Source organism: Nomascus leucogenys, chromosome 17 (genome assembly GCF_006542625.1).
Source record: "Nomascus leucogenys isolate Asia chromosome 17, Asia_NLE_v1, whole genome shotgun sequence".
Classification (NCBI taxonomy): domain Eukaryota; kingdom Metazoa; phylum Chordata; class Mammalia; order Primates; family Hylobatidae; genus Nomascus; species Nomascus leucogenys.
In genome coordinates, this window is record NC_044397.1 from 49,244,611 (window position 1) to 49,258,345 (window position 13,735).

A 13,735-nucleotide genomic window follows, 5' to 3' on the forward strand; every position below is an offset into this window, starting at 1 on the left:
TTTAACGTATGAAAAAATGTTCAATCTCTGTCATAATAAGAGAAATGCAAATTAAAGCTACACAAATTATATTTTCTTGCCTACCATATTAGCAACAGTTGAAAAGTTTGGCAGTATACACTGCTGGGTCCATGAGAAGGAAAGCACTCTCGTACATTACTGGGATCAGATGAACTGGAAGTCAGCACAAAGACATCCTAGACCAGTCATGGGGCTTCTTTTCCACATACCTTGTTTGGCGTTGTAGGCTCTTTGGATGAAAAATAATGTAGTATAGAGTAACATGTTTTTGTAAATAAAGTTTTATGGGATCACAGCCACACTCATTCTTTTACATAAGAGGCGGGAGGATTGCTTGAGCTCAGGAGTTCAGGACCATCTTGGGCAACATGACGAAACCCATAGCCACAAAACATACAAAAATTAGCTGAGCGTGGTGGTGCACACCTGTAGTCCCAGCTACCCGGGAGGCTGAGTGTTAAGCCAAGAGGATCACTTGAGCCCGGGAGGAGGAGGTTACGGTAAGCTGAGATTGTGCCACTGCCCTCCAGCCTGGGCGACAGAGACTGTCTCAAAAACAAAACAACCAAAAAACCATTGTCTATGGATGCTTTCAACCTGCAACAGCAGAGCTGAGTACGACAGAGACTATATGGCCCACAAAACTTAAAATATTTACTATCTGGCCCTTTACAGAAAAAAACTTGTCAACCTTGCCAGAGCAATAGTTGTAAATTATTGTTAACCACCACTGTCATTAAAAAATGCATTTTTCTTGCCATCCATAGATCTATATAATCTATAAAATTGAAATTGAGGCCTGGCGCAGTGGCGCGTGCTTGTAATCCCAGCACTTTGGGAGACGAGCCAAGTGAATCACCTGAGTTCAGGAGTTCGAAACCAGCCTGACCAACATGATGAAACCTTGTCTCTCCTAAAAATACAAAAACTAGCCAGGCATGGTGGTGGGCGTAATCCCAGCTACTCGGGAGGCTGAGGCAGGAGAATCGCTTGAAACTGGGAGGTGGAGGTTGCGGTGAGCCGAGATCGTGTCATTGCTCTCCATGGGCAACAAGAGCAAAACTGTCTCAAAAAAAAAAAAAAATTGAAACAGAAGTGTTACCCAACAATATTTATCCTTATCACTATGTCTGATGAACTCTGACATTTTCTGTCTTTTTTTTTAGCATATTCTGTTTGTTTCTAATGTGAATTAACTACTGAATTAAAGTCATAACCCACTATAAATTGTGACACACTTTTAAATTAATAAAAGAGAACCGAAAATATGATGATGCTTTACATGTAGAAAGGATTAGTATTTTTTCAAAAAAATTGTTTTCCCCCTTCCCTTTCTCCCTAATTCTTTCCCTCCTTTTCCCTCTCTCCTTCTCTCCTTTCTTACTTCCTTGTTTCCTTCCTTCCTGTTTCCTAAACAGTTTAGTTCAAAAGGCATGGATGGGCCTGAGCAGGGGAAACATCTGCTCGGCAAGGCATGCCCTTGTGCGGAGGCCCTGCAAGATGTTCTTCCGGTTGCCCAGTGGCATCATAGCATGCTCATACTGACCACAGGCCTGTCTAGAAGGTATCCATTTGTAGATACAAAGGAGGTCATAGGTGCCCCAGACGTCTAACTTTATTAAAGACTCATACCCCTAAAGTGGGTCCAGGGAATATAGAGTTAGTGGGGACAGATAATGGGCAAAAATAGTAGAGACATTGAGACTACAGTAATCTGTGCTAATCCCCAGTTTTTTGTTATTTTTTATAAAGAGCCCTCAGGCAAGATTAATGGAAGCCTGATGAACCCCTGCTATAAGCCAGAGGGCCTTAGTCTGTAGCTATGCCCGAGGTCTTACAATCATTTAACTTGGGATTTGTACACAAGTTAGATTTCATGTCATTCTTACTGTGGGCAAGGGAAGCTCCTCTGCTTCCATGTCTGAAAACAGTTTCTTCCCAAAAGAGCACTTTGTCTATAATCTCAGACAGCAGGCAGGTAAGTAGCATGAGATCTGATAGCAGACTTAGGTGAAAGTACAAAGAAGGGCTTGGAGGTTTCAGTGAATGATTGGACCTCTAGCCAGGGGAGGCCGAACCAGGAAGGAAGTAGACAGTGGATAATGAGTGACCAGTGTTTCTTCATGCTCCCTTATGCATAGCTTAGTGGGGGCTTTATCCTACTCAGTGCCCACCTTCCTTTTGAGAGCAGTTATAATCATATCTGCTAACATAGGGGACGTAGATTAGCTGAGGAGCTGAGGCAAATAGAATACAGTTTGTTCCTCAAAGCTGCCTAAAAGCCCAAGGCAGTCTTTGCCTCAATCTGCAATTTGGTGCTAGGATATAGATGGGCTGCCCTTTGAAGATGTGAGTATGCCTTGGGACCATCCTCAGTGAGTGATCAGTGTCTCTACAGTGCATGCACAGGCACTTCTGGTATCAGTAGATAGCAAGTGTGTCAGGCAGCTGCAGGAGTTTTTCCATTTCCCTCACAGAGGCAAGATGTGGAAGGAAGGAAATCAGCAAAAGTGTCCATGATCATGGTGATCCAGCTGCCATATTTCCAGGGATAAACTAAAGTTCTGGAAGCTAGAGCTTAGGCAATGAATGCCTTGAACTCCAGACTCCTGTGCAGTAGGAGCCTAGAGGGCCATACCTCCCTGTGGGTTCAGGAACCAGGTCCACAGGCTGCAGATTCAGTGCTAAGAGACGTGAGAAGCAGTCTGTAGAGCTCCAGCCAATCATTTCAAACACTGGAGTCAAAGTCCACGTGCAAACAGAAGCCTTTTGGCTGAAAAGAAAGTGTTCCAGTTGATAGTTTGGTTGAAATAATACGTTGGTTTAAAATTAATCTTCTCAATCAGGTATAACTGTAATCACATATACTTTTAATTTTTCCACATGAAATTTAATCTTAGAGCACAGTCATTTGTATATATTTTGTACACCTATTGATCTCTTTTCCATAACTTTTTGACCTGGACTTTTTTTTTTCTTTTAAAAATTTGTGACCAGGCGCGGTGGCTTATGTCTGTAACCCCAGCACTTTGGGAGGCCAAGGTGGAAGGATCACTTGAGCCCAGGAGTTTGAGACCAGGCTAGGCAACATTGGGAGACTTCATCTCTACCAAAAAAAAAAAAAAAAAAAGCTGGGTATCGTGGCATGTGCCTGTGGTCCCACCTACTCTGGAGGCTGAGACAAAAGGATCACTTGAGCCCAGGAGGTCAAAGCTGATGTGAGCTATGATCACACCACTGCCCTGCAGCCTGGGTGACAAAGCAAGACCCTGTCTCAAAAAAAAAAAAAAAATCTAATATATGTGTGGCCAACTAACTACTCCTGCTGTGCTATTTGTAATAACAAGAAGCTACAACCTAAACGTGGATCGGTTAAAAATACTTTGGTACTGACTGGGCGCAGTGGCTCACACCTATAATCCCAGCACTTTGGGAGGTCGAGGAGGGTGAATCACGAGGTCAGGAGTTCGAGACCAGCCTGACTAACATGGTGAAACCCCATCTCTATTAAAAATACTAAAAATTAGCTGGGCCTGGTGGCAGGCGCCTGTAATCCCAGCTACTCGGGAGGCTGAGGCAGGAGAATCACTTGAACCCGGGAGGCAGAGGTTGCAGTGAGCCGAGATCACACCACTGCACTCCAGCCTGGGTGAAAGAGTGAGACCCTGTCTCAAAATAATAATAATGATAATAATTTCATACATAAGGTCTTAAGGCCTACTTTTATTCCTGTAATTTTTCTTTGTTTGTTTGTGACGGAGTTTCACTCTTGTTGCCCAGGCTGGAGTGCAATGGCACGATCTCGACTCACTGCAACCTCCACCTCCTGAGTTCAAGTGATTCTCCTGCCTCAGCCTCCCGAGTAGCTGGGATTACAGGCGTGTGCCACCACGCCTGGCTAATTTTTTGTATTTTTAATAGAGACGGGGTTTCACCATGTCGGCCAGGCTGGTCTCAAACTCCTGACCTCAGGTGATCCACCCGCCTCGGCCTCCCAAAGTGCTTGGGATTACAGGCGTGAGCCACTGCGCCCAGCCTCCTCCTATAATTTTATGCTTGAATTTACTTATTTGAATGTACTGTATTAAATGAGTAGGAATAGCTTGTTGGGCATGCATAAACTAATTTTTGTTTTGTTTTGTTTTTGTCGTTGTTTGTGAGACAGGGTCTCGCTCTGTCACCCAAGCTGAAGTGCAGTGGCACGATCTCAGCTGACAGCAACCTCTGCCTCCCAGGCCCAAGCAATTCTCCCACCTCATCCTCCCCAGTAGCTGGGACTATAGGTGCGCACCACCACACCCAGATAATTTTTGCATCTTTTTGTAGAGACAGGGTTTTGCCATGTTGCCCAGGCTGGTCTTGAGCTCCTGGGCTCAAGCATTTGCCCACCTTTGCCTCCCAAAGTGCTGGGATTACAGGCAAGAGCCACCGTACCGAACCTAATTTTTTAAGTATAATTTGAAAGGGTTGGGGCTACCAGATTTTGTGTGGGTGAACATGATGAAATCGGTGACTTAGGAAGAATAATTTAGTTTTATTATGCTGAATAATGAAATGGGAGGAAAGACTGTTGGCAAAGAGACTAGTTAGGATATCCTTAAAACAGAGGCTCTTAAACTTTTTTTGAATCTTGGACCCCTTTGAAAATCTAATGAAAGTTATGGTTCTCGCTCCAGAAAAATATATGTATGTACTTGCACACAAAACTTTGTGTTCAATTTTAGCAGGTCTACAGATCCCCAGTACCACCAAAATATTCACAAAAGAAATAAAACAGCCCATAAATATATGGGGAAATGCTCAAGCTAAACATAATGAAATAAATAAAAATTAAAGCATGGATGAGGTACCATTTTTCACCCATCAAATTGGCAAAATCACAATGTTACCACATCTTGTATTGGGAATGGTGTGGGTGAAATGAGTTACATTTCATACTGTTATGTGCATTTGGTAGAGCCTTATGTGTGTTTGGTCTCCCAGGCTTAGGTACAGTGGCACAATCATGGCTCACTGCAGCCCCAGCCTTCCCACGCTCAGGTGGTCCTCTTACCTCAGCCTCCCTAGTAGCTAGGATGGCAAGCACATGCCACCACACCTGGCTATGTTTTTTGTATTTTTTATAGACAGGATTTCGCTGTGTTGTCCAGATTGGTCTGGAACTCCTGGGCTCAAACAATCTGCCTGCCTTGGCCTCACAAAATGCTACAATTACAGGCATGAGCCACTGTGCCTAGCCATGGTAGAGCCTTTTAAGAGAACAATTTGACAAAATTTATCAAAATTTGTAGTGTGCAAACCCTATGATCTGGCATTGCTTTTTTTTTTTTTTTTTTTCTCCTGAGACAGAGTCTTGCTCTGTTGCCCGGACTGGAGTGCAGTGGTGCGATCTTGGCTCACTGCAACCTCTGCCTCCTGGGTTCAAGTGATTCTCCTGCCTCAGCCTCCCGAGTAGCTGGGATTACAGACATGTACCACCATGCCCAGCTAATCTTTGTATTCTTTTAGTAGAGACGGGGTTTCACCATGTTGGCCAGGCTGGTCTTGAACTCCTGACCTTGCGATCTGCCTGCCTTGACCTCCCAAAGTGCTGGGATTACAGGCCTGAGCCACCGTGCCTGGCCTGGCGTTGCATATTGTCTGTCCTATTGAAATACTAGCTTAGGTCCATAAGATGTTTGTATAAGGATGTTCATTGCATTATTGTATGAAATAGCAAAGAAAATTGGAAACCTAAAATTTAACAGCAGGAAAAAAGATTTTTTAAAAGTAGGATATGCCCTTTAAAAAAAATGAAGTAGACCTATATATATATACACATTTAGAAAGAATATTATTAAGTAACAAAATTACGTAGGCAATACATACATTATCCTGTTTTGATTTAAAAATAAATTAAAACTATGTATGTATAAATACATACACATAGTTACTCATATATATGTGTGTGTTAGAAGGAACTCTTCCTCCCTGAGAGTTGACAGAAGATACCTGCGTACCAAAGTAGGTGTAGGAACCCTCACCCGCATCTCCATGAGCACAGGAAATGGCCTCATGAACCTCATCCCTCGGCCAGCCAGAGCAAGGCTATGAGAAAGATCTGATGGCCAGGCGCGGTGGCTCATGCCTGTAATCCCAGCACTTTAGGAGGCCGAGGCAGGTGGATCACGAGGTCAGGAGATCGAGACCATCCTGGCTAACATGGTGAAACCCTGTCTCTACTAAAAATACAAAAAAAATTAGCCGGGCGTGATGGCAGGCGCCTGTAGTCCCAGCTACTCGAAGAGGCTCAGGCAGGAGAATGGCGTGAACCCGGGAGGCGGAGCTTGCAGTGAGCCAAGATGGCGCCACAGCACTCCAGCCTGGGCAACAGAGCGAGACTCCATCTCAAGAAAAAAAAAGAAAGATCTGAGAGAGGCCAGGCATGGTGGCTCATGCTTGTAATCCCAGCACTTTGGGAGGCCGAGGCAGGCAGATCACTTGAGGTCAAGAGTTCAAGACCAACTTGGCCAACATGGTGAAACCCTGTCTGTACTAAGAATATAAAAACTAGCCAGGCATGATGGTGTGCATCTGTAGTCCCAGTTACCTGGGAGGCTGAGGTGGGAGAATCACTCACTTGAACCCAGGAGGCGGAGGTTGCAGTGAGCTGAAATCACACCACTTCACTCCAGCCTGGGCAACAGAGTGAGACTCTGTCTCAAAAAAAAAAGAGATCTGAGAGGGACTTCTGTGAGGAGATTGGGTAAAGAGCAGAAAACCATGTTGTGAGTTCCTGACCCCCTTTTGAGGGAAGAGGTAGAAGGATGCATATTAAGAGTTGAGCCAAGGTGGAATGGTCAGAATTCTCCCCACCCAGTTTCCCGTTACAGTTCCTGGCAGAATTAATGATGATACTGCCTTTTACCATCAAGTGTCCCAATTAAGACAATAATTATCTGGTAACCCAGCTTCAAGGGGACCACTCTGGCAGTTGTAATGTCTGTTCCCTATGGTTGGAAGGTGAAGACTGGTGTGGACCTCATGTGTAAGAAAGCTGAAGCTGACCCACTCAGAAAGTCCAAGACCAGGAAGAGATGACTTAAATGGCCTTTATGGGTCAGCCAGGAGAAGCTGCTGAATTGGGATGAGTCTGCACTGCCCCACTTTGTTGGGGCAAGGTATCATCAGTGTTTCCCATGGGTCAGCCAGCGTGGTCTTGGATCTTGTCAAGTAGGATGCATGCCCAAAGTAGAGATATATCTATCTAGATTATGGAAATGACAAGGGGTGAGGGGGAGGTGTCTAGCAAGAGCCTCCCAAAAGTGGTAAAGTTTCTCCAAAATGAAGCCATTTTAACCATCTGCCAAGCTGAGAATGTGAAGCCAGTCAGCCATACAAAAATGAGCCTTTCTCTCTTCCCTCCACACAGTCCCTAATCTCTAACTCTTGTTAGAAACTAAACAACAGTGAGTGGGCTGGGTGCGGTGGCTAATGCTTGTAATCCCAGCACTTGGGGAGGCCAAGGTAGGAGGATTGCCTGAGCTCGGCAATTCGAGACCAGCCTGACCAACATGGCAAAACCCTGTCTCTACTAAAAATACAAAAGATTAACCAGGTGTGGTGGTGCATGCCTGTGGTCCCAGCTACTCAGGAGGCTGAGGCACAAGAATCACTTGAACCCAGAAGGCAGAGATTGCAGGGAGCCGAGAGTACGCCACTGCACTCCAGCCTGGCCACAGAGCAAGACTCTGTCTCCAAAGAAAATAAAAATTAAAATTGAAAAAAACTACAGTGAGTGAGGGCAGGGCTGAGCAGGGAAGTAGTTAAGCGGGGAAAGAAGCAAGAGAGTAGAGACAAGGAGACTCACTGGGAGAGGGTAGAGTGGGGGAGCGACTCAAGCAGGGAGGAAGATAGAACATGACCCTTTCTGTAACCCACCCAGGGGAAGGCAAAGGAATTACTTTGGGGGTTTTGACTATTACCCAGGACTGAGCATTTTAATTATTGAGTAGATACTGTGTTTGTGACAATGTAACAGTACGAACATCTGTTACCTAAGAATTAAGGGGAGGCTGGCAGCAGTGGCTCACACCTGTAATCCCAGCACTTTTGGAAGCCAAGGCAGGAGGATTGCTTGAGGCCAAGAGTTCCAGACCAGCCTGGGAAGCATAGTGAGACCCCATCTCTAAAAAATAAAAATATCAAAATATTAGTCAGGCATGGTGGCACACACCTGTAGTCCTAGCTACTTGGGAAGCTGAGGTGGGAGGAATGCTTGAGCCCAGGAGGTGGCTGCAGGGAGCTATGATCATGCCACTACACTCCAGCCTGGGTGACAGAGTGAGACACTTTCTCAAAAAATAAGAATTAAGAGGCCAGGCGCGGTGGCTCATGCCTATAATCTCAGCACTTTGGGAGGCTGAGGCAATCAGATCACCTGAGGTCAGGAGTTCAAGATCAGCCTGGCCAACATGGTGAAACCCTGTCTCTACTAAAAATACAAAAATTAGCTGGGTGTGGTGGTGCACGCCTGTAATCCCAGCTCCTTGGGAGGCTGAGGCAAGAGAGTTGCTTGAACCCAGGAGGTGGAGGTTGCAGTGAGCCGAGATTACACCACTACAGTCCAGCCTGGGCGATAGAGCGAGACTCCATCTCAAAAAAAAAAGAAAAAAGAAGGGGAAAGCCATGGGACCTGTTCAAGTCTTCATGTAGAAGTAGAGAAAGAATACCTCCACTAAGTAAAGTTTAAAGAAGTTGTGGGAGACTAAAATGAAATTTAAAAATCATAATCCATAAGTCATGCTTGTCCAAAATATGTTTTTCATATATACCTGTGTGCACACAGGGAAAATCTGACAAGACAGGCTCCAAACTATTAAGAAGAATTTCCTTTAATGGGTGGGATTCTTTCTTTACACATTCTCATGTTATTTGAATATGTTTCTATCAGCAAGTATTTGTTTTATCATTTTAAACAAAAGATAAAAACAGGAAGAAATACTTTTTAAATGAACAAGTAGCTGGCATTACAGTCAAGTCATCGGCATATGGGATTTTAAAGGCCTGGCCTCAGACCAGCCTTCTCTAATTAAATTATTCCTCTGTCTCCCATCACTGATCAGAGACTTTTCCCTGATATGTCTTATTCTCCTGTCCATCTGCTTTCAAGCACGGATACTCCTGGATGATCTCTTCTTTCTGTGATTACTGCCCATGTTTAAAAATTTCCCCCTGCTCCTTGCTTCTTGTGACTTCTCATAGTCTTTCCCTTTGTGATGTGGCCACATTGGAAAACTTTGAATGCCATGTATGCCTTGTACACATTACTGTCAGTTTTATTTGGTAATTCGCTGTGCAACAATTTCTTTTTCAAATCATAGATAACATGAGAATATTGGAAAGTATTTGTATGTTCTGAATTTCTTTTAGATGGAGAAAACAGACCCGAAATAAAAAAGTCAACCACAAGCCAGAATATTTCTGATGAAAATCAAACCCATGAGATGATAATGGAGAGACTCGCAGGAGACAGCTTCTGGTACTCCATCTTAGGAGGACTCTGGGATTTTGATTACCATCCAGAGTTTAACCAAGAAAACCACAAGAGATATTTAGGACAAATAACTTTGACCCACAAAAAGATCACACAAGAGAGAAGCCTTGAGTGTAATAAATTTGCAGAAAACTGTAATCTGAACTCAAACCTTATGCAGCAGAGAATTCCTTCCATTAAAATACCCCTGAATTCTGACACACAGGGAAACAGCATCAAACATAATTCAGACTTGATTTACTATCAGGGAAATTATGTAAGAGAGACTCCCTATGAATACAGTGAGTGTGGAAAAATCTTCAATCAACATATTCTTCTTACTGATCATATTCATAATGCAGAGAAACCCAGTGAGTGTGGGAAGGCCTTCAGCCACACCTCATCTCTTACCCAGCCTCAGATGGTGCTTACAGGAGAGAAGCCCTATAAGTGTGATGAATGTGGAAAAAGATTCAGCCAGAGGATACATCTCATTCAACATCAGAGAATTCACACAGGAGAAAAGCCATTTATATGCAATGGATGTGGGAAAGCCTTCCGTCAGCATTCATCCTTTAGTCAGCATCTGAGGATTCATACTGGAGAAAAGCCCTATAAATGTAATCAATGTGGTAAAGCTTTTAGCCGCATCACATCCCTTACTGAACATCATAGACTTCATACCGGAGAGAAACCTTATGAATGTGGTTTCTGTGGCAAAGCCTTCAGTCAGAGGACGCATCTGAATCAACATGAAAGAACTCATACAGGAGAGAAACCCTATAAATGTGACGAATGCGGGAAAGCCTTTAGCCAGAGCGCACACCTTAATCAACATAGGAAAATCCATACTCGGGAGAAATTACGTGAATATAAATGTGAGCAAACCGTTCACCACAGTCCTTCACTTAGCAGCACATAAGTCATAGTGGGGGAAATCAGATAAATATATAAATGTAGGATATTTTTTGGTCAGACCTTTTTATCCCATTCAATATCAAATTATTCATAGTGGAGAGAAAGCTTATACATAAACCTTTTTGAGACTGAGTCTCACTCTGTCACCCAGGCTGAAGTGCAGTGGTGCCATCTCGGCTCACTGCAACCTCCGCCTCCTGGGTTCAAGCGATTCTTCTGCCTCAGCCTCCTGAGTAGCTGGGACCACAGGTACGCACCACCATGCCCAGCTAATTTTTTGTATTTTTAGTAGAGACGGGTTTTCACCATGTTGGCCAGGCTGGTCTTGAACTCCTAACCTCAGGTGATCTGCCCACCTCAGCCTCCGAAAGTGCTGGGATTACAGGCTTGAGCCCCTGTGCCTGGCCATAAACTTTCAATACATAGAAACCAAGTTAATTTAGACCTTAAACTAGCAGCATATTACATTCCCAGGAGGGGTTATAAAAAGGAAAAATAATTTATTTTACAAATGAGATTATATTTAGAGTCATGTTCCAAATCTGATATAAAACTTTTTAAAAAATCAGAAATCCTTATCCAGGCATGGTGGTGCACACCTACAATCCCAGCTACTCTGGAGACGGAGGCATGAGAATGACTTGAACATGGGAGGTGGAGGTTGCAGTGAGCTGAGATCATGCCACTGCACTCCAGCCTGGGCGACAGAGCAAGACTCTGTCTCAAAAAAAAAAAAGAAAGAAAGAAAGCCTATAGGCAACAGCTTGTAATTACTTACCTGTAAGTTTTATGGTATAAAACTTTTTTTTTTTTTGAGACGGAGTCTCGCTCTGTCACCCAGGCTGGAGTGCAATGGCGCAATCTCAGCTCACTGCAACCTCCACCTCCCGGGTTCCAGCGAGTCTTCTGCTTCAACCTCCCGAGTAGCTGGGACTACAGGTGCATACCACCAGGCCCAGCTAACTTTTTTTTGTATTTTTAAGTAGAGACAGGGTTTCACCATATTGACCAGGCTGGTCTCGAACTCCTGACCTTGTGATCCACCTGCCTCGGCCTCCCAAAGTGCTGGGATTATAGACGTGAGCCACACTGCACCTGGCAGTTTATGGTATAAAACTTTTAAATCAGAAATTTTGATTAATTAAAGACAATGCTGGCTGGGGGCAGTGGTTCACGCCTATAATCCCAGCACTTTGGGAGGCCGAAGTGGAGTGATCACCTGAGGTCAGTAGTTTGAGACCAGCCTGGCCAACATGGTAAAACCCCATCTCTACTAAAAATACAAAAATTAGCTAGGTGTGGTGGTGTGCACCTGTAGTCCCAGCAGCTTGGGAGGCTGAGGCAGGAGAATTGCTTGAACCCGGTAGGCGGTGGTTGCAGTGAGCCGAGATCGCGCCACTGTACTCCAGCCTGGGCGACAGAGTGAGACTCTGTCTCAAAAAAAAAAAAAATAAGTAAAATTAAAAAATAAAGGTAATGCTGTAGCGCAGCCAGTCACATTAACTTGAAATAAACATAAAAGAGCAATATTTCAGGCTGGGCGTGGTGGCTCACGCTTGTAATCCCAGCACTTTGGGAGGCCGAGGCGGGCGGATCACAAGGTCAGGAGATGGAGACCACGGTGAAACCCCGTCTCTACTAAAAATACAAAAAATTAGCCAGGCGTGGTGGCGGGCGCCTGTAGTCCCAGCTACTCAGAGCGGCTGAGGCAGGAGAATGGCGTGAACCCAGGAGGCGGAGCTTGCAGTGAGCCGAGATCGCGCCACTGCACTCCAGCCTGGGAGACAGAGCGAGACTCCATCTCAAAAAAAAAAAAAAAAAAAGGCAATATTTCACAAACATCAGTTATTTGTATGCTTTCTTTACAGTTTTTACCATATCTAGTATTTACTTAATATTCTCTATAAAGGGATACAAGATTTTTAGCCTTCTCCTAGGAAATACTATTTAGCATATAAAACTAATAAGTTATATGCTAGTTTTATATGCTAATTAAATTTATTCTACTATTCATCAAAATAGATACATAACCTTGAAATTAAAAATATTCATTGATGTACCACCCAAAATCTTGTGCGCCGTTGTTTGAGAAACAGTGTGATAGTTTGTGGCAATATCCTGTGATGATTCTTTTTGCAATCTTGACATTATTTTCATCACATGAATCCTAGGATCACTTTGAGAAGAGCCTTGAAGACTTGAGGGTCCTATTGATGAACTTTGAAATATTGATTCAGAGAAGTCTGCTTTTCTATTTTGTTTTAGCTTTAAATTTCCCTGTGGCAAGTCTAGATTTTTTTCAGTTAAAATTATTTCTGCTGTATTTGTAGAATAGAAGTTTTGGGTTTTTGTAAAATAATGACCAGAGGCTAAGAATTCCCATGCCACCCTGTATCACTGGAAGATGGAGAAGTGAGGACCTGTACCTGCTGGTGAGCCCTGGTGCCATGTTGAGGGTGGGAATTGGGAGAGCTGCAGTGGCTTATATAAACACCTAAAGAAGTAGTCTAATTGGCTTAATCATTTATTTTATTTATTGAAATATATATCCGGGCCGGGCGCAGTGGCTCACGTCTGTAATCCCAGCACTTTGGGAGGGCAAGACAGGTGGATCACTTGAGGTTAGGAGTTCAAGACAGCGTGGCCAGCATGGTAAAACTGCGTCTCTACTAAAAATACAAAAATTAGCTGGACATGATGATGCACACATGTAACCCCAGCTACTCAGGAGGCTGAGGCAGGAGAATTGCTTGAACCTGGGAGGCGGATGTTGCAGTGAGCCAAGATTGTGCCACTGCACTCCAGCCTGGGCAATACAGTGAGACTCCATCTCAAAAAAAAAAAAAAAAAAGAAATATATATCTGTAACACTTTTTTCCAAAAAGAATTCATATTAGTTTGTTTGCATTGCTATAAAGGAATACCTGAAACTGGGTAGTTTATAAAGAAAAGAACCTTTATTTGGCTCATAGTTCTGCAGGCTGTCCAGGAAATACAGTGCTGGTGTCTGCTTCTGTTGACGGCCTCAGAACACTTCCAATTATGGCGGAAGGTCAATGGGAGCCAGCATATTACATGACAAGAGGGGTCAAGAGAGATGGGGGAAGTTGCAAGCTCTTAAACACTCAGCTCTCACATGAACTACCAGAGTGAGAACTCATTCAGTAACACAGGAGGACACCAAGCCATTCATGAGGGATCCACTCCCGTGGCCCAAACACCTCCCACCAGACCCCACCTCCAACATTGGGGATCACATTTCAACCTGAGATTGGAAGGGAC

At 44.0% G+C, this 13,735-nt stretch overlaps 1 protein-coding gene across 3 annotated transcripts in view; it reads left to right on the plus strand.

Moving 5' to 3' along the window:
* Nucleotides 1-11,177, plus strand: part of ZNF713 (zinc finger protein 713) — a 57,325-nt gene extending 46,148 nt beyond the window's left edge. For 2 of the 3 annotated variants that reach the window (XM_030795774.1, XM_030795775.1), the window contains one exon: nucleotides 9,433-11,177. In XM_030795774.1, the coding sequence (XP_030651634.1) occupies nucleotides 9,433-10,457 (1,025 nt within the window). In that variant the 3' untranslated portion in view covers nucleotides 10,458-11,177. The remainder of the gene's footprint in view (nucleotides 1-9,432) is intronic. The other variant, XM_030795773.1, reaches the window with a different exon arrangement.
* The last annotated feature ends 2,558 nt before the right edge of the window (nucleotides 11,178-13,735 follow it).